Raw genomic sequence first — 22,488 nt, forward strand, 5'->3', positions numbered from 1 at the left:
CCCCAGGGGCCCCCAGGGGCCCCCAGGGGCCCCCAGGGGCCCCCAGGGGCCCCCAGGGCCCCTTTTCGCATATTTGGGCGAAGGGGATTTTGTGTGAGAAGAGCTGCTGCAGCGAATTGCTGCAGCTGCTTTGAGTGTCACCTTTTGCTGCTAATTTTCTAATTTTTTCATTTTTTTTCGTATTTTTGCATTTTTTTATATTTTTTTAATATTTTTTTGAATTTATGTTCAATTAATTGATTTAACTTCGCCTTTATTCCTCTGCTGCTGCTGCAGGCACCTGCACCTTCCCCGGAACTGCCCGCGCGGGAGAGTCTTGTTTTTCTTCTTCTTTTCTTTGCCGCAAAGGCCTTCTCTGCAGCTCCAGTTCCCGCCGCTGCTTCGCCCCCCCCAAGGGCCTCGGGGACCCCTGCGACCCCACAGACAGCAGCAGCAGCAGCAGCTGCGGGCTCTTGACCTGTGCCCTCGTGGAGGCCCCACACCCCGCGGGGCCCCAGCAGCAGCAGCAGCAGCAGCAGCAGCAGCAGCAGCAGCAGCAGCAGCAGCAGGGTTACCCGCAGCAGCGGGGGCTCCAGCAGCCTCCAGACGCTGGCCCGGCGGCCGCCGCGGGGCGCCCCCGTGCGCTCCAGGGGGCCCCCCTGGGGGCCCCCCTGGGGGGCCCCCTGGGGGCCCCCCTGGGGGGACCCCTGGGGGGCCCCCTGGGGGGCCCCCTGGGGGCCCCGGGGCCCCAGTATGTCTGCACTCTGCCAGAGGGCCTCGAGGGAGACCCCTGCGGGGGCCCCTACCGCTGCCGCGAGGGCTGCGGGTCTTGTGTGAGGGGCCACTGCCAGTCTTACTTGGCTGTGGTGCCCAGCAGCACTGACTCTGCTGCTGCTGCTGCTGCTGCTGCTGCTGCTGCTGCTGCTGCGGCGGCGGCGGCGGCGACGGCAACTGCCAGCAACAACGCAGCTGCTGCTGCTCCCAGACAACTCCAGCCGCTGCAGCACAAAGCGCATCCGGAGCAGCAAGAGCAGCAGCTGCAGCAGCAGCAGCAGCAGCTGCAGCAGCAGCAGCAGCTGCTGCTGCTGCCTGAGCAGCAAGTGCCCAGCATGGACGTTACGCAGTGGAAAGAGACAGCGCTGCAGCTGCTGAAGGAGCTGCGAGCAGCAGAGGCCTCAGCAGCAGCAGCAGAAGCCGCCGAGGACAGTGCCCCCGCGGGGGGCCCCCTGGGGGGCCCCCTGAGCAGCGAGGCCGTGCGGGAACTGCGGCTGGGGGCCCTGGGCCCCGAAGAGGCCCTTGCTGCTTCGCTGGCGGGGGCCCCCATTGCCTCTTTGGGCCTGGGGAAGGGGGGGGCCCGGGGGGCCCCCCTGTGGCCCGCGCATGCACTGAGTTACTGCTTCCCCCCCCCCGAAAGGGCCCCCCTGGGGGCCCCCTGGGCCTCTTCCTTCTGCATCCCCCGGTACCCTTCTCCGCGGGTCTCTGGGGGGCCCCCCCGGCGGCGCCGCTGCGGCGTCCGCTGCAGACAGGCCTGGAGGAGGGCCCCGGACGCCTACAGCAGCAGCAGCAGCAGCAGCAGCAGCAGCAGCAGCAGCAGCGGGTGGGGGATGGACGGGCTGGAGTTCCTCTTGCCGCCAGTGGCAGACGATTTCAGGGACGACCTCTTCGACCAGCAGCAGCAGCAGCAGCAGCAGCAGCAGCTGCAGCAACATGAGCAGCAGCAGCAGCAGCAGCAGCACGGCAAGGCCTCCACAACGACAGCCAGTGCAGACACAGCGGCGCATGGGGCAGCTGCGCCCCCCAGCAGCAAAGGCGCAGCAGCAGGAGCTCTTGAGGGGCAGCTGCAGCAGCAGCAGCTGCTGCTGCAGCAGCCTGGGGTCCAGGGGCCGCCTTTTGGGGCCCCCAGCCAAAACCCAATGCAGTCCCCTTCCCTAAACCAGCCACTCATGCAGCAGCAGCAGCAGCAGCAGCAGCAGCAGCAGCAGGGACCCATGCTGCAGCAGCCTCATGTGCTGCTCCAGCAAACAGGGCCGCAACAAACACCGCAGCAGCAGCAGCACGAGCACCACCACAAGCTGCTGCAGCGCACTCCGGAGCAGCAGCAGGTGCTGCCACAGGGGCCGCCGCCGCCGCCGTCGCCGCCGCCGCCGCAGCAGCAGCAGCAGCAGCAGCAGCAGCAGCAGCAGCATCTGCCAGTGCAGTTACATCCTGCACAGCAGCAGCCACTGCCTCCGCAGGCGAGACCGCAGCAAGCGCCGCAGCAGCCGCATGAAGCGCAGATGTTGCTGCAGCAGCAAGAAGGACCTGCAGCACAGCAAATGGACGAAATGCAGCAGCAGCAGCAGCAGCAGCTGCTGCAGCAGCAGCAACAGCAACACGATGGGGCTGTCCTTGTCCACGGGGTGGCTGAACAGCAAAAGGCGCTTCCAAGAGGACAAGGAAAAACGCAAGAGGTGCCGCACTTGCCCCCGCAGCTGCAGCTGCAGCAGCAGCAGCAGCAGCAGCAGCAGCAGCAGCAGTTTGAGGCCAACTTCAGCGAAGAAGCCTTGGTGGAAGAAATGGCCCCAAAGAGGGCCCCTGAGGCCAGCACAGCAGCAGCAGCAGCGGCTGAAGAAGCTGAGCCTGAAATGGACAACCAGCAGCAGCAGCAGCAGCAGCAGCAGCAGGTGCAGCAGCAGCAGCAGCACGTTGTGGGGGAGCCGTTGCTGCCGGAAGAGGCAGCAGGTGTGGGGTTTAATGCTTTTGAAGAAGCCTTTGAAGCAGCAGCAGCTGCCTATACACCTCAGCACCCAGAAGATGCAGCAACATGGGAAGGGGCCCCTCTTGGGGGCCCCCCTGAGGCCATTCAGGCGCTGGGGGGGGGCCCCCCTGAGAGGACCCTGGGGGGCCCCCCTGGGGGCCCCCCCGGGGGCCCCCCCGGGGGCCCCTTTGGGGGCCCCCAGGGGGGCCCCCTTGAGCCTCTGCCCCCAGAAGCTGAGGCCCTGGGGCCCCAACTAAAAGGGTTTGGTTTGGGGGCCCCTGGGGAGGAGCTGAGTTCAGGTGTACAGGCAGCTGGTTCGGGTGTACAGGCAGCTGCGTGGGGTGTACAGACACCTGGCGAAGCTGCGGAAGCAGCAGCAGCAGCAGCAGCAGCAGCAGCAGCAGCTTGGGGGCCCCCCGAGTGGGATTTAAATGAAAACAAAAGGGGTCCAGCAGCAGCGCAGAGCTGGGAAGGGGGGCCCCCTCCCTCGGAAGGGGCCCCCTGGGTCCTTGAAAACCCCCCGAACCCGGCGGGGGGGCCCCTCGGGGGGCCCCCAGAGGACCTGTGGGGCCCCCTTGCTGCAGGCAGCAGCTTTGCTGCTGCTGCTGCTGCTGCTGGGGCCTCTACAGAAATGGAAAGTGAAGGGAGAAGCACTTTCGAGGAAACAGAAGACTCAGATGAAGAAGACGACTGGCGGGGGGGGTTCTTGCCCTCGCCCCCCAGCAGCAGCAGCAGCAGCAGCAGCAGCAGCAGCAGCAGCAACGACGGCAGCAGCGGCGTTGACAAGAGAGGTTCGGGGCAGAGCAGCAGCGCAGCAGCAGCAGACGAAAAGGAGAAGCAGCGCAGCTCCGCTGGGCAAAACGAAGTGCTGCCTGAAGAAGGGGCCTCAGTTCTGCAGAGCCGCAGCAGCAGCAGCAGCAGCAGCAGCAGCAGCAGCCAGAAGCAGTTGCAGCCAAGACGGCCTGGTGAGGGGCCCCCTGGGGGCCCCACATGGGGGCCCCCAGCCGTGCCCTCAAGCGGGTCCCTCCCCGAGGGGCCCCCAGAGGGGCCCCCAGGGGCGCTCCCAGGGGGGCCCCCAGAGGGGCTCCCAGGGGGGCCCCCAGAGGGGCCCCCCGAGGGGCCCCCAGGGGCGCTCCCAGGGGGGCCCCCAGAGGGGCCCCCAGGGGGGCCCCCCGAGGGGCCCCCCGAGGGGCCCCCCGAGGGGCCCCCTGGGGGCATGCTGCCAGGGCCTTGGGTTAAGGACTCTGAGAGGAGTTATGGGGGGGAGAGTGAAGCAGCAGAAGCAGCAGAGGGCGGGTCAGCAGCAGCAGCGTGGGCGTCGCCTGCTGCAGCAGCAGCGGAGGCCCCCGCACCCGCTGCAGCAGCAGCAGCAGCAGCAGCAGCAGCAGCAGCAGCAGCAGCAAACGAAGCAGACGCAGCAGCTGACAGAGGCTTCGGAATGCTGCCTTCTGCCTTCCCCTCGGAGGAGACAGACGCAGATGATGAGTGGGAAGACTCTGATGATGATTCCGAGACTCCAGTGCTTCGCCGTTCAGCAGCAGCAGCAGCAGCAGCAGCAGCAGCAGCAGCAGCAGCGGGGGAAGAAGGGCCTGCAGCAGCAGCAGGGGCGGGGTTACTGGCAGGCGGCAGAGAGGAGGAAGCAGCAGCTGCCTTTTTGTCTCCTCAGCCGCAGCGGCAGCAGCAAAAGGGCACTGCAGCAAACCAGCTGCCTGCTGCTGTGGGGCCAGGGGACTGGGCCGCCCCCACAATGCAGCAGCAGCAGCAGCAGCAAACAGAGGCAGAGGGCGATGACCCAGCAGCAGCAGCAGCAGCAGCAGCAGAAACTGCTGCTGCGCTTGCTGCTGGAGGGCCTGGTGAGCGCGAGGAGCAGCAGCTGGCTGGCAGCAGCAAAGCAGGAGAAGCAGCAGCAGAGGCAGAGGGACCAGGCAGCGCTGCTGCTGCCGACCGCTACGCTGCTGCTGCTGCTGCTGCTGCTGCTGCTGCATCTACGCCTGCGGAGGCCCCCAGGCAGAATCAAGAAACAGAAGATTTTGCTGCAGCAGCAGCGGCAGACACAGAAGCTGCAGCAGCAGCAACTGCAGCAACTGCAGCAACTGCAGCAGCGCCACAACAGACACCGGCGCCTCCGTTTTCATCTGATTCAGCTGAATTAGCTACAGCTGGAGGCGAAGAAAGGCTAACAGCAGAAGCAGCAGCAGCAGCAGCGGAAGCAGCAGCAGCAGAAGCAGCAGCAGCAGAAGCAGCAGCAGAAGGAAGGGAGCCGCGAGCCTCTTTAGGGAGCCAGTCCGAGGCAGCAGCAGCAGCTGAAGAAGACACTGCAGCTGCTGATGCTGCACACGGAGAGATAAGAGGGTCCCCACAAGACCTAGCAGCAGACGAAGCAGCAGCAGCAGCAGCAGCAGCAGCAGCAGAAAGAGCAGCAGCAGCAGCAGCAGCGGCAGAAGCAGTGGAGGGCAACGCTGCACGGGCCCGATTCGATTCGCCGCGGTCTCGGCCGGGGCAGCAGCAGCAGACGCCTTCAGCTGCTGCTGCGCGTCCTGCAGCAGCTGTGGAGGCCTCAGCAGCAGCAGCAGCAGCAGCAGCACTGGAAGGTGCAGCAGCGCCGCCACCGGCAGAGGCAGCAACAGCAGCACCAGCGTCGCCGTCAGCGGCAGCAGCAGCTGCTGCTGCTACTGCTGCTAGAGCACAAAGGACTGGTGCTGCTGACCCAGGTCGAAGGCCTGCAGCAGCAGCAGCAGCAGCAGCAGCAGCAGCAGCAGGGCCCCAGGGGCCCAGCAGCAGAAGCAGCAGCAACCTGCAGCCAGTGCGGCGGCGGGGCCGAACGCCTTTGAGGGGAGAGGCCCCCGGGACTTTGGGAGCTGCTGGAGGCTCTGGAAATCAAGCAGCAGCAGCAGCAGCAGCAGCAGCAGCAGCAGCAGCAGCAGACGAAGAACTAGAAGTGCTGGAAGAAGGAGAGTGGGTGCCCTGGGATGAGTCCTGGGGGGACGACGTCGAGTGGATAGATGAAGATGAAACAACCGGCAGCAGCAGCAGCAGCAGCAGCAGCAGCAGCAGCAGCAGCAGCTCTAGAGATGGCGTGAGTGGGGGCGCTGCGCCAGGGAGCACCGGCTCTGCCAGTGCAGCAGCAGCAGCAGCAGCAGCTGCTGCTGCTGCAGGGGGCTCCGCAGCGCAGCAACCAGGAGCTCTGAGCAGCGGTGGCTCGAATAGCCCCAACTGGGGGCAGCAGCAGCAGCAGCTGCAGCAGCAGCAGCAGCAGTTTCAGCAGCTACAGCAAATGCAACCGCAGTTCCAGCAGCAGCACGCACAGCACCAGCAGCAGGCCCTGGGGGAGCAGCAGCAGGGTCGGACGCAACAGCAGCAAACCCTCAATCAGCAGCAGCAGCAGCAGCAGCAGCTGCAGCAGCAGCAAGATGACTTCAGCTGCGACCTGCTGAGTGCTGCTCGGGGCGAGTGCAGCTCTCCCTTCGCCTCCCAGCAGGCGCGGCACCAGCTGTATCAGCAGCAGCAGCAGCAGCTGCTGCAGCAGCAGCAGCAGCAGCAGCAGCTGCTGCTCGGCCCCCACAGCAGCTATGCCTCCAGCTTCCAGCCACTGCAAAGTGGAATGGGCCCTAGAGGAGTTGCTGGCTGCGACAGCACTTGCTGCAGAGAAGTAAGGCCAATGCAGAAGCGCCACAGAGCTGCAGCAGCAGCTGCTGCTGCTTGTTGGGCTGCTGCTGCTTCTTGTGCTGCATGTGCTGCTGCTGCTGCTGCTGCTGCTGTTATTGCTGCTGTTGCTGTTGCTGCTGTTGCTGCTGCTATTGCTGCTGCTGGCGTTGCTGCTGCGATGCTGTTGCTGCTGCTGCTGCTGCTGGTGTTGTCGCTGCGGTGCTGCTGCTGCAGCTGCTGTTGCTGCTGTTGCTGCTGCCGTGCCGTTGCTGCTGCTGCTGTTGCCGCTGCGGCACCGCAGCTGTTGCTGCTGTTGCTGCTGCTGCTGCTTCGGTGCTGCTCCTGCATGCTTCGCAGCCCCCCAAATGTGTTCATAGAGCAGCCCTGCAGTATCCTCCTTCGTGGCGGGCAGCGCAGCTTCCTCATGCCAAAGTGCTGCTGCTGCTGCTGCTGCTGCTGCTGCTGCTGCTGCTGCTGCTGCTGCTGCTGCAGGGCTACTACTGCTCGCTCACTGCTGGGGGCTGCACTCCCCAGAGGCGGCTGGGCGAGGCTTGCGAAGGCACAGCAGAGCTGGAGTGTCGCTGGGGGGCTATTTGTCTCTCTGGGCTTTGCAGGCCCCCCTTTTCTGTGTTGCCTGCTGCTGCTGCTGCTGCTGCTGCTGCAGCAAGCGGCGCCCCCGCAGCAGAAGAAGCGGCAGCAGCAGAGCCCGCAGCAGCAGCAGCAGCAGCAGCAGCGGCCAGTGGCCCCGTGACCATTGGTCCTGCAGTATCGCCCCTGCACGTGTGCGTCCCCTGGAGCCGGCCGGTGCTGCTGGGGCTGTCCTCTGCTGCTGCCCCGCAGCAGCAGCAGCAGCAGCAGCAGCAGCAGCAGCACGGGGCGCTGCTGCAGGTGGCCTGCGAAGCGCTGGAGGGCCAGCCCTGCACCCAAGACGCGCAGTGCTGGGGCTTTGCTGCTCCTCTGGGCTTCTGCGAAGCTGCTGCTGCTCGCTGCAGAGCAGCAGCATATCCCGTGTGTCTGCCGCTGCTGCAGAAGCTGCTGTGGCTGCAGCTGGAGGCCTTCGCGCGCTCCGTGGAGGCCCTGCAGCAGCAGCAGCAGCAGCAGCAGCAGCAGCAGCAGCAGCAGCAGCCGCTCGAAGCCTTGGTGCAGCAGCAGGCCCAGGCCTTCCTCTTCGCCAACATCCCCCAACCCACGGACTTCGAAACGGGGGCCCCCAGGGGCCCCTGGGGGCCCCTCGGAGTTAACCCCGGAGACCCTTTTTCTCCTGCTGCTCTTCGCCGCGCAGCTGCGGGCCAGCAGGTGGGTTTGCTGCAGGCGGCCTTCTTGTGCTGCTTGAAGTACAAAGAGGGGGGCGAGCAGCAGCAGCAGCAGCAGCAGCAGCAGCAGCAGCAGCAGCAGCAGCAGCAGCAGGAGGCGCTGCTGCAGATGGTTGACCTCGAGGAAGTTACGGAAGGGAAGGAGTGGGGCATCCCCTGGGTGCCCAGCCCGCCCGCGCTCGCAGACGAGCCAGAGGCGCCGCAGCAGCAGCAGCAGCAGCAGCAACAGCAGCATCAGCAGGAGCAACAGCCGCAGCAGCAGCAGCTGCTGCAGCAGCAGCTGCAGCAGCAACAGCAGCACCAACAACAGCAGCAGCTGCTCTTGCTGCAGCAGCAGCAGCAGCAGCTCCTTCTGCAGCAGCAGCAACAGCAGCAGCTGCTGCACCAGCAGCCAGCCCTCCAAAATCCTGCTGCTGCTCCCCAGCCATGGCGAACTGGCCCTTCCGCTTCTTCTGCTGCACTTCCCGTCCGCCGGCTGCAGCAGCAGCTCCCCGACGCGCCGCAGCAGCACGACGAGCCGCAGCAGCAGCAGCAGCAGCAGCAGCAGCAGCAGCGGGAAGACGAGCAGCAGCAGCAGCCCGCGCAGGAGCAGCAGCAGCAGCATCAGCAGCAGGAACAGCAGCAGCAGCAGCAGCCGTCGCTGCTGGTGGACTCCGTGGCCGCTGCTGCCAAGGGCCCCCGGGGCTTCGGAGAAGGCGGAAGTGCCTTCAGCAAGCTGCAGTGCAACTTAGCTGCTGTTGAGTTGCTGCTGTCTTCCTTAGCAGCAGATTTCGTGCTGCAGCTGCGCCCCACAGGGCTGAACAGGGGGGCTGTGCTGCTGGGCGCAGACGGCCTGGACGCGGTATTCGACGCTGCTGCAGCAGCGCAGCAGCAGCAGCAGCAGCAGCTGCAGCAGCAGCAGCAGCCGGCGCTTCTCGAGACCCAAACGCTCCTGCGGCTGCAGCACGAAGAACAACAGAGGCAGCAGCAGCTGCTCATGCAGCAGTATGCGCTCAGCAGCGCCCAGAGGCAGCAAGACATGCAGCAGCAGCAGCAGCAGCAGCAGCGGTTTGGGGCAGACACGCAGGCGCAGCAAGGCGCAGCAGCAGGCGGCCTCCTTGCAAATCCTGCTGCAGCAGCAGCAGCAGCAGCAGCCTTTCAGCCAGCCGCGGCCCCGACCATCGATGCAGCCACTGCCGCAGAGCAGCAGTTGTTGCTGCAGCAGCAGCTGCTGCTGCAGCAGCACCAACAGGCCAACTCTTTTCCCCCAACTGCCGGCAGTCCCCAGCAGCAGCTGGCAGAGCCCCTGCAGCAGCAGCAGCAGCAGCAGCAGCAGCAGCAGCAGCAAGCACCGGCAATGCAGCAGCTTAGGCCCTCTCAAACAGGGCCTGATATTGTGCGCAGCGGCGCAGGGCTAGGCAGTTTGCCGCCAGCAGCAGCAGGAACTCAGCAGCAGCAGCAGCAGCAGCAGCAGCAGCAGCAGCAGCAGCAGCTGCAGCAGTGGTCCTCTCGAAACGCTTCTGCTGTCCTGAGAGACACTGAAGCTGAGGCGCTGGGCGACGGCCTGCTGCCAGCTGCTGCAGCAAACCAGCCGAGAGCTGCAGCAGCAGCAAAGCGCAGCACAGCAGAGACTGAGGCAGAGGATGCAGAGGAAGAAGAGCCAGCAGCAGCACCTGCTGCAGCAGCAGCAGCAACTGCAGCAACAGCAGCAGCCGAAAGGCGTCGCCAGCCATCTGCTGCTCCTGCTGCTTCAGGCCGCGCGGCCCATTATTCCCCAAATCAGGTAGCCCCAGCTGCTGCTGCTGCAGCTCCTGCTGCTGCTGCAGCTCCTGCTGCTGCTGCAGCACCGACCACTAGGAGAAGCCGAGAGCCAGCAGCAAATGAGAACTCCTGGCAACGGAGGGCCCCAGAAGCAGCAGCAGCAGGCAGCAGAATGGCAGCAGCAGAAGGGCCTTTGCTTCCAGAGTTTGAGGACCAAGATGAGGCTTCAGTGGCTCAGCAGCGCCGCAGTCGAACACGGCAGCAGCAGCAGCAGCAGCTGCTGCAGCAGCAGCAGCAGCAGCTGCAGCAGCAGCTGCAGCAGCGGCAGTCCAGCAATCGGCAGCAGCAGCGGCGGGTAGCTGCCAGCACCCAAAATGGCCGCGCCTCCGCCAGCAGCAGCAGCAGCGAAAGTGCTGCGCAGCTCTCTCGTCGCGAGCGTCTGCAGCAGCAGCAGCAGCAGCAGCAAACCAGGCAAGCAACGGCGCAGAGCGGGCGTCGGCAGGACCTGCAGCAGCAGCAGCAGCAGCAGCAGCTGTTGCAGCAGCAGCAGCAGCGGCAGCAGCAGCTCTTGCAGCAGCAGCAGCGGCAGCAGCAGCTGTTGCGCCAGCAGCAGCAGCAGCAGCTGTTGCAGCTGCAGCAGCAGCGGCAGCAGCAGCAGCAGCAGTGGCAGCAGCAGCGGCAGGAGCGTGCGCACCAGCGGACTGCTCTGCCTGCTCCTGGAGCCCCAGCTTCCCCAGCAGCAGCAGCAGCAGCACGAGCAGCAGCAGCAGCAGCAGCACCAGCAGCACCAGCAACAATAACAATAAGTGCAACAGGGGCGATTCACCACCCGGCTATGCAGCAGCAGCATCCCTACAGCAGCAGCCTAGCTGTGGGGCCGCAGCAGCAGGCGCTGCTGCTGCTGCAGCCCCACCCTCACCTGCAGCAGCAGCAGCAGCAGCAGCAGCAGCACTACGTCATCACTGCAGCGCCGCAAATGTACGCCCTGCAGGCCAGCAGCCCCCCTGCTGTTTGGCAGCAGCGAAGGGCCCAGACGCAGCCAGCTGCTGCTGCTGCTGCTGCTGCTGCTGCTGCTGCAGCCCCTGGAGGCCCCCCTGGATTCGTTTCGGAGGAGGGGGGGGCCCCTGGAGCTGCTGCTGCTGAGCCCGACTCTGCTGCTGCTGCTGCACCCGATGCTGCTGCTGCTGCTGCTGCTGCTGCTGCTGCCCGGCGCCGCCTCGCAGAGCAAGAAGGCGAAAGCGCAGCAGCAGACTCGCCAGTCGTGCTGCTGGTAAGAGTGAAAGCAGCAGCAAACCAAGTAAGCAGCAAAGCAGCAAGCAGCAGAAAGAAGCAGCAGCAGCTGAGCAGCAAATAGTTCTAAAGGCAGTCAAAAGGGCCCCCACAGACAAACAGCAACTGGAGGCCCTTCCGCATGTCCTTAGGGGGCCCCTAGAGGGGCTGCAGCAGCAGCAGCAGCGGCAGCAGTTGCTGCTGCTGCTGCTGCTGCTGCTGCTGCGCCCGGGCGCAGCTGCGCTTTGTCTGGACTGCTGCAGCACGAGTTGCTGCTGCCTGCATGCGACGGGGGCCCCAGGGGCCCCTCTTTCTGTGGGGCCCCACAGGGTGCAGCAGCAGGACAGGGGGACACGAAAGCTTCTGAATCTTGACTGCTGCTGCTGCTGCTGCTGCTGCTGCTGCTGCTGCTGCTGCTGTGCTGCGTTGTGCTGTGCTGCGCACGCTGCTGCTGCGCGTGCCGCTTCAGCTGCTGCTGCAGGACCCGCAGCAGCAGCAGTTCTTCCGGACAGGACTCTTGACGGTGCTGCAGCAGCAAGCAGCATGGAGGGCCCCCTTTGACTCTGTGGCAGTGCAGCTGCTGCAGCTCAGCGCAGCAAAAGACAAATTGAATTTAATTCTTGCTGCTGCAGCAGACAGCAGCAGCAGCGCAGCAGCTCACAGGGTCACCTGCGCCCTTGCCGAGGCCCTTGCTGCTCCTCCAGTCCACGCAATGTTTAGTGAGCTCACGCTGCTGCTGCTGCTGCTGCTGCTGCTGCTGCTGCCACTGCTGCTGCTGCCGCTGCTGCTGCTGTTGTGTCTGTCGCTGTCGCAGCTGCAGCAGCAGCGCAGTTGTTCGCTGCTGCGATGGCGGTGCTGCTTGGCACGGCGCTGCTGCAGCTCTTGCTGCTGCTGCTGCTGCTGCTGCTGCCAATGAATGCTCCGTGCAGCATCGCCGCAACTTAGCTGCTGCTGCTGCCGGCGCTGCTGCTGCTGTAAGCGCGCGCACCGCTGCTGCTGCTGCTGCTGCTGCTGCTGCTGCTGCTGCAGAGGCGTGGGGCGCCAGCGGCCCCGTGGAAATCTACGGGGCCCCCGAAGTTGGCAGCTGCTTGTGGGCCCCCAAGAGGGGCCCCCTGGAGTGGCTGCTGCTGGAAGTGACTCCGCAGCTAAGTTCTTTAGAAGAAGAGTTTGCTGCTGCAGCACAAGACGTTTACCTGCGCATGCACCTCGAGGGGCTGCAGCTGCAGCAGTGGGGCCAGACCCTGCGGGCCCTGACGCGCTGGCTCGAGCAGCAGCAGCAGCAGCAGCAGCAGCAGCAGCAGCAGCAGCAGCAGCGGCAGCAGCAGCAGGAGCTGCAGGACTTGCTCGCGGAGCTGCTGTCGCTCTTCGGAGCAGCAGAGTCCCGCAAGCTGCTGCAGGAGGTCTCGAAGGCGGGGGCCCCCGTGGCGCGGCCGTCCGTGCTGCTGCTGCTGCTGCTGCAGCTGCAGCAGATGATGCAGCAGCAAGACCCCGCCCCAGGGGCCCCCACCTACAAAATGGCAGCAGCAGCAGCAGCAAAACTCTCCCCGCTGCTGCTGCGCGCCACTCAACGCAGCCTCCAAAGGGCCCTTCCCCAGGCGGTCAGCCCCCAGGGCTGCTGCAACTCTTCTTGCTGCTGCTGCTGCTGCTGCTGCTGCTGCTGCTGCTGCTGCTGCTGCTGCTGCTGCTGCTGCTGCTGCTGTCTGTTTGCACGGGTTTGGGTTAACTTGCGGTGCCTGCAGGGGCCCTTGGAGGTGGTGGGTTTGCATGCGACAGAAACCTCGCTGTTCGTCAGCCTGCTGGTCAGCTAAACACTAAACCCTAAACCCTAAACCCTAAACCCTAAACCCTAAACCCTAAGCCCTAAACCCTAAACCCTAAATCCTAAACCCTAAATCCTAAACCCTAAACCCTCGTTCTTTCTTGAGTGCCTGCGTTTCTTTTGCTGCTGCTGCTGCAGGGGGGGCCGTCGCTGGAAGCTGAGGTGTACAGACACCTCAGCGCCACCCAAGCAGCTTTTGCTGCTGCTCAGCCAGACATTGATTTGCTGCTGCCTCCCACTTCTTTCTTTTCTTGTTTGCTGCCCAACGAGCTCCAAGTCCTCCCAGGCTGTAACCATGCTGCTGCTGCTGCTGCTGCTGCTGCTGCTGCTGCTGCTGCTGCTCTTGTTCCTGCTGCTGCTGTTGCTGCTGCTGCTGCGGCTGCTTTTGTTCCTGCTGCTGCTGCTGCTGCTGCGGCTGTTCTTGTTCCTGCTGCTGCTGTTGCTGCTGCAGCTCGCTGTTCTGAAGCCAGTTCTGTTTGCCGCGTCGCTGCAGCTCCAGCAGCTGCAACAGCAGCAGCAGATGCAGCAGCAGCAGCAGCAGCTGCTGCTGCTGCTGCTGCAGTGCATCTGTGTCCTTAATGCAGAACTAATTAGAGCCTGTTATGGTTTTGCTGCAGACACAACAGCAGCAGATGAAAGCTTAGCAGAACCTGCCAGCCCCCAAGTCATTCACTTTCTCTTCAACAAGCAGCTGCTGCTCAACTCCTTGCAGCAGCAGCAGCAGCAGCAGCAGCAGCAGCAGCAGCAGCAGCAGCAGCAGCTTGAATACGACGACCGGCGCGACGCCCCCGACCGGCAGCAGCAGCAGCAGCAGCCCGACCCCCAGCAGCAGCAGCAGCAGCAGCAGCAGCAGCAGCAGCAGCAGCAGGAAGAAGAGGAGGAGCTGGAGGAGGAGGAAGCAGCACTGGAGGAAGCAGCAGTTTTGCTGCTGGACTTTCTGTGGAAAGTCTGCGGGGGAAATTTGCTGCTGCAGCAAAGCGGCAGCAGAAACTCCAAAAGCCTCGCAGCCTTTTCTTTCCGCGTAGGCAAAAAGAGTTTTTGTTTCATTTCTTTTTTCTTTTTTTCTTTTTTGATTCTTTTTTGTTTTATTCTTTTGTTTGTTTGTTTTTATTTGTTTTATTCTTTTATTTCTTTTATTCTTTTATTTGTTTTATTCTTTTATTTCTTTTATTTTTTTATTTGTTTTATTTTTTTATTTGTTTTATTCTTTTGTTTGTTTATTCTTTTATTTCTTTTGTTCTTCTTTAATTTCTGTTATCCTTTTTTTTAATTCTTTTATTTGTTTTATTCTTTTTTATTTGTTTTATTCTTTTTATTTGTTTTGTTCTTTTTAATTCGTTTTATTCTTTTTAATTTGTTTTAATTTGTGTTGGATTAGTTTTTAATTTCTTCGAAACTTGTTTTGCATTTTTGGCCCTTTTTATTTCACTTTTAATCTTTTAACTTCTCTTTTGGCTTTCTTTTGAATTTATTTTGAATTTATTTTAAATTTATTTTAAATTTATTTTGAAATTATTTTAAAGTTATTTTGAATATTTTTAAAAGTTATTTTGAATTTATTTTAAAGTTATTTTGAATTTATTTTGAATTTATTTTGAATTTATTTCGAATTTATTTTGAATTTATTTTGGCATTACATTGTGTTTGCCTTTACTTGCCTTCCTTTAATCTTTTATTGTTTTTTATTTTCCCTTTTTATTTTCTTTTTTTAATTCTCTTTTTATTTATTTTATAAATCTGTTTATGGCCCTTTCAAGAAATCGAATTTATTCCTTTTTGTTTGATTTAAATTCATTTAATCATTTTAAAAAAGTTCCTCAACCCCCCTTTTCGTTCTTTTCGAAATCTTTTCTTTTTTTGAATTTCTTTTGTCCCTTTTTGCTGCTTCTTGCCTCTTTTGCTGCTGCTTCTGCTGCTGCTTCTGCTGCTGCTGCTGCTGCTGCTGCTGCTGCTGCCGCTGCTGCTGCTGCTGCTGCAGGCCGAGCCAGCCCCTGGCACTTCAAAAGAAGAAATGGAAAAAATGAAAAAAAGAATTTTGCAGTTGGCGGTGTTGCCGGAGTCTGAGGTGTACAGACACCTGCCCTACGGCTCCCTCGTGGTGCGGATGCCCAAAGACCAGTGAACGAAAAGGCCCGAAAGTGCGCAAAAAAGGACAATTTGGTGCATTTAAATTTAAATATATTTATATTTATTTAAATATATTTAAATTAAAACAAAAAAGGACAAAAAACCAGAAAAAAACACAAAGATGGCACTTCAAGACAAGTCCGCAGCAGCCCCGCGCCTGCCACTTCATAAAATAAATTCGAAAACTTCAAGTTGCAAAAAGCGGACTTCGGATTTTAATCTGCTGCTGCGGCTGGCATTGCTGCTGCTGCTGCTGCTGCTGCTGCTGCTGCTGCTGTAGCAGCAAGTCACTGGAAGCAAGCAGCCGAAGCTGCCCGTTGCTGCTGCTGCTGCGGGGCGCTGCAGCGCTTCGCCTTCGGGAAGCAGCAGCAGCTCGCGGCGCAGCAGCAGCAGCAACTTGCGGCGCAGCAGCAGCAGCAGCTAGCGGCGCAGCAGCAGCAGACCCAGCAGCAGCTAGCAGCTGGGTAATGGACTCAACTTGAGCCGAAAAAGACAGCAGCGCAGCAGCTGCTTGCAGCTGCAGCAGCTGCAGCAGCAACAGCGGCAGCAACTGCAGCAGCAGGAGCAAGTGCAGCAGCAGCAAGAGGAGTGCTGCTGCAGCTGCTGCTGCTGCTGCTGCTGCTGAGTTGGGGTTTGGTTTGTTTAATTGTTTCTGTCCCCAGCTTTTTCTTTTTAGCCCGCGGCCCCGCGAGGTGTCTGTACACCCCAAGGGGCCCCCAAAGGCCCTCAGCAGCAGCAAAGCAAAGACAAGCAAAAGGCCCTTCCAAGGGCCTCCTGCTGCAGCGCAGCAGCAGCAGCAGCAGCAGCAGCAGCGTGGCTCGCTGCTGCAGCAACGTTTGCCCAGAGGCAGGCTCTCTTTGCCTTTAAAGTGCATTTAGAACAAACAAAAGCACTAAAGAATGCAAATTATATTTCATTAAAAGCATTTAAGAACGCAAATTATATTTCATCAAAAGTGCGGCTCCACTTCGCACACTTTTCTTGTTTGCACTTCCCGCCGGTGTCCGTACACCGCGCAGCTGTACGTACACTCCGCGGCGGAGTGCAGCAAATCTGGAAAGTGCCTTTTAATGCATTTTTTCATTTTAGATAATTAAATCATTTAAAGTGAATAAATGCCTCTAAAAAGGCTAAGCGGAAGGCCACTGCCCTCCTGGGCGCTTCCTCAGAACTCAGCAAACCCAGCCACCAACGCAGCGCTTGCTGCTGCTGCTGCTGCTGCTGCTGCTGCTGCTGCTGCTGCTGCTGCTGCTTGAGCCCCAGAGAAGTCTCCCGAGGCCCCCAAAAAAACGCCGGGGGCCCCCAGGCCTCTCTGGGACCCCCAGCCCCAAAGAGCCCCCACCACCCGCTGCTGCTGCTGCTGCTGCTGCTGCTGCTGCTGCTGCTGCTGCTGCTGCTGAGTGGTCAGGCCTTTTTCATGTAGCGGGCGTAGATGGTGGAGAAGACGAAGCAGCCGAGCAGCAGGACGAGCAGCAGCAAAATGAGTTTGCAGCAAAAGTTGGAAGAGCTTTGGCTCTTCATGAAAGCCTTCAGCTTCGCGTCCAGCTGCTGCAGCTCAGCAGCAGCTTGCTGCGTCTGCTGCGCCAACTCCTCCGCCTTCTGGCTGTGCTGCTCCGCCTGCTGCCCTATCGTCACCGCCACCTCAGCTGCAGCAGCAGCAGCAGCAGCAGCAGCAGCAGCAGCAGCAGCAGCAGCAGGTGCAAAAGAGCAAAAGCCCTTGTGCTGCAGCAACTCCGCGAAGGCCCATTTGCCTTTTACTTCCCCTCAGGCAGCAGCACGGCCGCTGCGTGAGGTGTACGTACACTCCACGAGCAGCACAAAACCCCAAACCCTAAACCCTAAACCCTAAACCCTAGTCCAACTGAAACAAACAACGTAACCCCGCCTCCCACTCGCGCCAGCCAAAAACCCCCAAACCCTACACTCTACACACGAAACCCTTAACCCCCACCACTGAACTTTAAGCCCTAACCCCCAAACCCTAAACCCTAAACCCTGAACCCTAAACCCTAAACCCTAATTTTGTTTCGGGCGGGACGCACCGATGCGGTCTATGGCGTCTCCGATTTGCGCGACTTGGGCGTCGAATTGTTTATCTCTTTCTTTCCAGCGCTGCAGCACAGCCTCGTCTTCCTCCGTGAGCTCCTCAGGCTGCTGCTGCTGCTGCTGCTGCTGCGCAGCAGCGTTTGCTGCTGCTGCTGCGGGGCCCCACGCCTCACCCCCCACGGGGGCCCCCGCGGCCAAGTCCGCGAGGGAAACAGCAGCGCGGCCCTCGTCGTCGAAGCCTCCGGGGGGCCCCCGGGCCCCCTTGCTCATCTTATGCACTGCCTCAATTTCCCTGCAGCAAACAGCAGCAGCAGCAGCAGCAGCAGCAGCAGCAGCAGCAGCAGGGCTGAGGCGAGCGCCGTGCACGCGTCCGCAGGCTCTGCCGCCGCGCCCACGCAAGCGGCGCTTCCCACCCCGCCAGCCGCGCCCCTCGCCACCCCACACCAACACCAGCAGCAGCAGCAGCAGCAGCAGCAGCAGCAGCAGCAGCAGCAGCAGCAGCAGCGGCAGCAGCAGCAGGAGCTCACCGCTGGTCTCCAGGATGCGCCGGCGCTGCTCAATGAGGTCCCGGGTTTCCTCGAGGACCTGCGCGATGGTGTCCATACACCTGAAGAAGGGGTCTTGTTCCTTCTCAGCGGCCCTCTCCCGCTCGGGGTCCAAAAGACATTCTTCTTCAATTGTCTTCACCACTTCCAAAAGCTCCTCCAGACTGCCCCTGGGGGGCCGCGGCCGCGCGCCCTTCTCTCTGCTGCTGCTGCTGCTGCTGCTGCTGCCGGGGGCCCCGGGGGCCCCCAGCCACCGCGCGAGGCCCCCCCTGCCGAGCTCCTCCGCGGGGCCCCCCGCCCTCGAGGGGCTGCTGCCCAGGGCCTTCGAGGACTTCGAGCGGAGGCCCCGCGCCCCCAAAGAGCCGAGGCTGGGGAGGCCCTCGACGTGGGTCTTTCGCTTCCTCTTCGCGTCGAAGTTCTGCAGAGACGGCAGCTGCAGCTCCTCCTGCGGCAGCGACGGGAACACCCCCGGCAAAGCCCGCGGCAACATCGCCCCGAAGCTGCCGCTGCTGCTGCAGCGCCAGCGCCCCGCCCCTGCAGAAGACCTTCACCGCCGCAGCCGCGCCATCGGAAGCTCCCGCCGCTGCAGCTGCAGCAGCTGCGGCAGCTGCAGCAGCGGCAGCTGCGGCAGCTGCGGCAGCGGCAGCTGCTGCAGCGGCGCAACCGAAACTCAGACAGCCACAGGCTGAAGGCCCGCAGGGGACGAGGCCAGCTCACTCCAGAAACCCGAAGACAGACGGACGACGCAGCAAATGAGCGCAACCCAACACTCTCACAACTCCGCCGCACGGGAAAACGCGAACGAGAGAACGCCTAAACAGACCCTCCGAATACCGCAGGGCTCTCCTGAGCTCCCTTTCAAATTCAAAACAGAAACATTCACCCGCCAATGAGGGCTTTGCCGGGCCTTAGGTAGCCAACGCTCGAGGCAGACGCCTACGCATGCAACGCACTGCCGACAGCTGCTGCCCACGTCAACATTGAACGTGGCCAGCGTGACCACGCATTTCTGCGACAACTATTCCTGAAGAATGATCCTTGAAATATAAAAGCGAAATTTACCTCCAAAGGAGCAGCTTAGCGTCATACAACCGCCAGCGCTTGCCGCCTTCCGGGCGCGCCAACCGCGCCCACCACGTGCAAGTCTTGTCTCGCTTTCCCTGCTAGCTACAGGGATAACTGATGTACTTTTGTTTTTTTAATGTTTCTGAGATTTTTGACTTTGCTTCACGCTGCTTAGCGAGCGCGGAGAGTGTTCTAGGGCTATTTACGAGTAGGAAGCAGCCACAAAATCTCCCAGGATCTGCACGAGCTGCCCCCCGTGGAAAGCACCCCTACTGACAGTAATTGAAGTTCCGAGGTACGACTAGGAGTTTTTCTTGTAAATAAGGGTGTGACAGAGAGCGCGTAGCAGCGGTAGAGGTAGAGGAACTACTCGCACACTTTCTAGCTCGGCCTGCTCAAAGGCACTTAAAATAAATCAACTTCCTTGTTGGCTGTGTTAGAAGCCAGTCGGCTGCTCTGGGATTCCCAGTGCAGGTCCCTCGCAAAGAAGCGACTGGGAACCGCCGAAGTACTGCTATATGTAAAAGTTTCAGCTGAGTACGCGGACGCGTACTGTGTTTGCTTGCGATTGCGTTAAGTGTTGCTTGTGCTGTTTCCGTGGGAGTGGGCGTGCCCGCCGCGCGTCAGTCGTCGCGTGCGTTTTGCCCCTACGTGGCCTCTTCCTCTTTAGTTCTATCCCCCACAAGGGAGGGCACTGTGCCAACATCCACCCAAATGTCTATTTCGTCGAGAACTTTCTTCCGTTGGCTGGGCGGCGTGTCTTTGAGCCGGAAGAAGACCCGGCCTTCGCCGTCCTTGTGCTTCTGAAGATACCTTTCTGTGTTGGCGGCGTCGGGCCACCACATCCAGGGCAGGTCTTCTTTCTGGGGAGTCGTTGTTGACGCGTGTGTTGGGTGAATTTGAATTTGCATCGGCGCTTGCCTGGGACAGAATTTGAAGCTCGAGCTGGCGATTCGACTGGAACTGTGGAACGAACGCAGGGGTAGTGCCGTCGAACTGAAAAGCCTTTCTGTTTGCTGCGCGCCCTCCATGCTTGTTGCCTCTTTGCTGCTGACCCCCGTAGTGGTGGCGGCCGTACTGGTGGTGCTGTCCATGCGGCAGCCGCTGCCACTGGTGCTGCTGCCCTTTACGATAGGGATGCCCAGCTTGTGGGCGCGTGTTGTGGTAAGAAGGCTGCCACATGTGCGGGGGCATGGGGCCTCGCCCCTGCTGATGGTGGTAGTGGTGCTGCGAGTGGTAGGGTTGCTGCGTGTGGGATCGGTGGCCCGAGTGCATCATGTTGTTGTTCGGGCCGCCCATGCCTCCAGCTTGGTGGGGGCCTTGGGGGAGCTGGCCCGGGCCGGGACACGGCATTTCGTCCGGACCTAAGAGTGGGCCGTGGCTCGGGCCGTAGTAGTGCTGGGGCATGTACTGCCCATTGTTTGGGTCTCCGTTAATGTGCTCCGCGCAGTTGTAGGCCTGCCCGTTCTCGTAGCGCTCCCAGGCCGGATACTGCAGCGAAGCCAGCACCGCTTGCTCTTGCGGGTCATGCTGCCTCGGCATGTTGGGCGTAGGAGGCTGGAAAGAGTTGTACGTGGAATAGTCGTGACGGTTTTCCCGATACATTTGCGGGGGGGCGTTAACTGGCGGCTGATTGTGCGGATGCATCTGCTGATGCGGTGGCATTTGTTGGAACATATGCTGTGACTGGTGGTGAGGGTGAAATAATTGTCCCGTGAAAGGTTGCTGGGGCGCGTGCGGCACGGATTGCGCGTGCCGGAGGCTGTTGTTCGGATGCTCTGAAAAGTTGTTATTCAGAGGGTTTACTTCCTGGGTTCTAAAGAGCTCTTCGGGAACTCCCTGTCTACAGTGTTCACAAGTGTTCAGATTAAGCCACGGGCTCGTTCCTGAGCCGCATGCATGTTCACAGACTCACGCGAATTGAGGCGGCGGCGGGAAAGGCGGCTGCCCCGGCTGTCCACGCGTCGACCGGTTCAACGGGTTCAAACCCAGATAGCGAATTTCCTGCGCCGGCGACTGCTGTCTAAAGTGTGCTGGCGGGTGTGCTTCATTGTGGCCCTGGGGTGGCAGTAAAGAAGGAAGGCGTGGGACTTGGGGTAGTGGTTTACCTGAGTCCTTTGGGGGCTCGAAACGCTTCGACGCGTTCTTGCATTGCTGCTTTCGCGTTGCCTCATTGTGAAGTTGCGGGTGACGTGACGTGTGGGGAAGTACCACGTGGGAACAGAATGCGATGCTACAAAAACAAAAAAGCCAGTGAATAGACCATCTTGAACTATGGCCAACCCGGTTTTCAAAAACAGGAGACAAAAAAAGATGTGACGAGCTGCCGAGCGCAGGATCAGGCGTCGCCCAGAGTTGTACATACACCCGAGCCGTTCCTGCCGTTCCTCTGTAGCGATTCTCAAAAAGCCTCTTCACCAGTAGCCACACTCTGTGCGATTTACTTTAAAAATAACTGCGAACGCGACTGCTTTCAAGTCGCGGCGCCCGAAGCCAAAAGTGCCGGTCTTGGCACTACTACAATACTGGGCGGCGCTCGCTGGCCACTGCTGCCTCCTCTCTCGCCGCCGCCACGCACCACTGCGACTCCTGCACTGCTGCTGCGACAACTACGAGACAAGAACACTGCTTGTCCTCCGCTGCACAACGCGGAAGGCACTCCGCAGGAGTGCGTTGGAGCCCGCGGCTCTCCTCCACGCGAAGGCGTCACCTTCGAGATCGTGTGTGTGCGATCTTCTTCGTTCCGCGCAGTCGCTGCGACGGCGGCCTCGGCCGAAGGTCAGTTGAGTTTCATGTACTGCAAGAACTCGTCCCAGTCAATCTGCGCAGAAACCATTCAAGCCGAAACGCCCCCTGCGCAGTAAGTCTCGGAAAGCTTGACGGACTGGAGCCAAGAACGGAAACTTCACGAACTTCCAAGCACCCCCCCCACGCCCTCTCACCTGCCCATCGCCGTTCTTGTCGATTTGCGCCACCAACGACTTGATCGTTTCCTTCGGCACCAGCCGGTAGTCCTCGCCGCCGAGGACAGCTTCGAACTCGGGAACCGATATTTTCCCGTCGCCGTCCTGCAGTCGAAACGTAGTGCAGACACATTCTACCGGTGCGGCGCACTGCACACGGCTCGAACTAGAAAGGGTTTAGAACGTGACTGTTGTTAAAAACGTGGTGTGCGCACTTTGTCCATCTTCTGAAATGCTGTCCATATCACATTCAGCTCCGACTCCTTCCATGAATAACACGCGGCCAAAAACTCTGCAAAATGCGCACACACACGCCCATGCATGTTCGTGCTCTAATTGGCTCGCTTCATACATGTCGTGATCCGCTCTTCTTGCCAGAAATTCGGTTACCTGTATACGAAACATTCCCAGAGTCGTCAACGTCGATCGACTGAATGATTCTGTTGATGTCCCACTGTGGAAGGCCCACCTGGGCCAGACCTGAAATGAGAAATCGGATGTGTTTGTGCAATATGTACACATGCATCTCAGGGGGTCCGCCTGAAATTATAATCCCTCCTCCTGCAAAGTTTGTACTTAATGCGAAATTACAATTAAAAAATTGCTGTTGAGGTGCAGCGGACCTTCGGTGAGTTCGCTGTGGGAGATTGTTCCGTCGCCGTCCTTGTCGAGTTGGCGAAATATTTCGTTGATTTGTCGAATTTGAGGTCCAGTGACATTTAGCTGGTGGACCATCAGATTGACAAGTGCGTTCTTGAGATGTGACTGTCGCATGTATTTCTGCAAAGGCAGGCAAATGGCAAATTGTGTTCATATTTGCAATTGAATGTTGCGGATCTTGTTTTATTTGTCGCTTCTTTTGGACTGTGGTGTTTATACAGAAGTGCATTCTTCGAGCGGTGTTCGAGAGAGTACTGGGGAGGTGGGGAGGGCGGGTGTGTCTGTTGGATTCTCACTTTCATGTTTTCGCAAATGATGGGGGAGATGTGGATGTCTTTGAGGTCGGCCTGTTTGAACCAGGGGTGTCGGAGGACTTGGGTGGCCGTGGGTCTTTCGCTTTCGGGTTTGATGAGCATCCACTTTATGAGCGACACGGCCTCGTTCGTCAGGTGCGCGCACTCCCGCGCGTAGTCCGGCTCGCCTGCGGAACAAGCGCGGGGCGGAAGGCTGTGGGGCCGCCTCCAAACGGCAGAAGGGCAGCAGCAGCAGCAGCAGCAGCAGGGGCAGCAGCAGCAGGGGC

At 60.4% G+C, this 22,488-nt stretch overlaps 4 protein-coding genes across 4 annotated transcripts in view; 1 reads left to right on the forward strand and 3 right to left on the reverse strand.

The window, feature by feature from the left end:
- Positions 1-276: 276 nt before the first annotated feature.
- Positions 277-15,097, forward strand: ENH_00041460 (hypothetical protein, conserved; the record flags this gene model as incomplete). The annotated part of the gene is made up of 9 exons (XM_013585268.1): positions 277-6,365; positions 6,854-10,711; positions 11,153-11,402; positions 11,713-12,281; positions 12,423-12,482; positions 12,641-12,778; positions 12,954-13,523; positions 14,481-14,600; positions 14,975-15,097. Coding segments are annotated over 9 exons (11,777 nt in total), but the record flags the coding sequence as incomplete, so codon positions are not given.
- A 936-nt stretch (positions 15,098-16,033) lies between these two features.
- ENH_00041470 (hypothetical protein, conserved) lies at positions 16,034-17,710 on the reverse strand (the record flags this gene model as incomplete). Its single annotated transcript, XM_013585269.1, has 3 exons — positions 16,034-16,275; positions 16,672-16,967; positions 17,283-17,710. 3 exons carry the CDS (start codon positions 17,708-17,710, stop codon positions 16,034-16,036), a joined length of 966 nt encoding a protein of 321 aa, XP_013440723.1.
- Positions 17,711-18,957: 1,247 nt separating this feature from the next.
- Positions 18,958-19,962, reverse strand: ENH_00041480 (hypothetical protein, conserved; the record flags this gene model as incomplete). The annotated part of the gene is made up of 1 exon (XM_013585270.1): positions 18,958-19,962. The coding sequence occupies one exon, from the start codon at positions 19,960-19,962 to the stop codon at positions 18,958-18,960; it is 1,005 nt and encodes a 334-aa protein (XP_013440724.1).
- Positions 19,963-21,064: 1,102 nt separating this feature from the next.
- The window catches only part of ENH_00041490 (CAM kinase, CDPK family, putative), a gene marked incomplete at both ends in the record, with an annotated part of 7,212 nt that continues 5,788 nt past the window's right edge, over positions 21,065-22,488 (reverse strand). Inside the window, 6 exons of the mRNA XM_013585271.1 lie at positions 21,065-21,106; positions 21,228-21,353; positions 21,464-21,540; positions 21,639-21,728; positions 21,872-22,028; positions 22,205-22,389. Of these exons, the coding sequence (XP_013440725.1) occupies positions 21,065-21,106; positions 21,228-21,353; positions 21,464-21,540; positions 21,639-21,728; positions 21,872-22,028; positions 22,205-22,389 (677 nt within the window). The remainder of the gene's footprint in view (positions 21,107-21,227; positions 21,354-21,463; positions 21,541-21,638; positions 21,729-21,871; positions 22,029-22,204; positions 22,390-22,488) is intronic.

This window comes from Eimeria necatrix, genomic scaffold (assembly GCF_000499385.1).
Source record: "Eimeria necatrix Houghton genomic scaffold, Enh_scaff305, whole genome shotgun sequence".
In the NCBI taxonomy this organism is placed as follows: domain Eukaryota; phylum Apicomplexa; class Conoidasida; order Eucoccidiorida; family Eimeriidae; genus Eimeria; species Eimeria necatrix.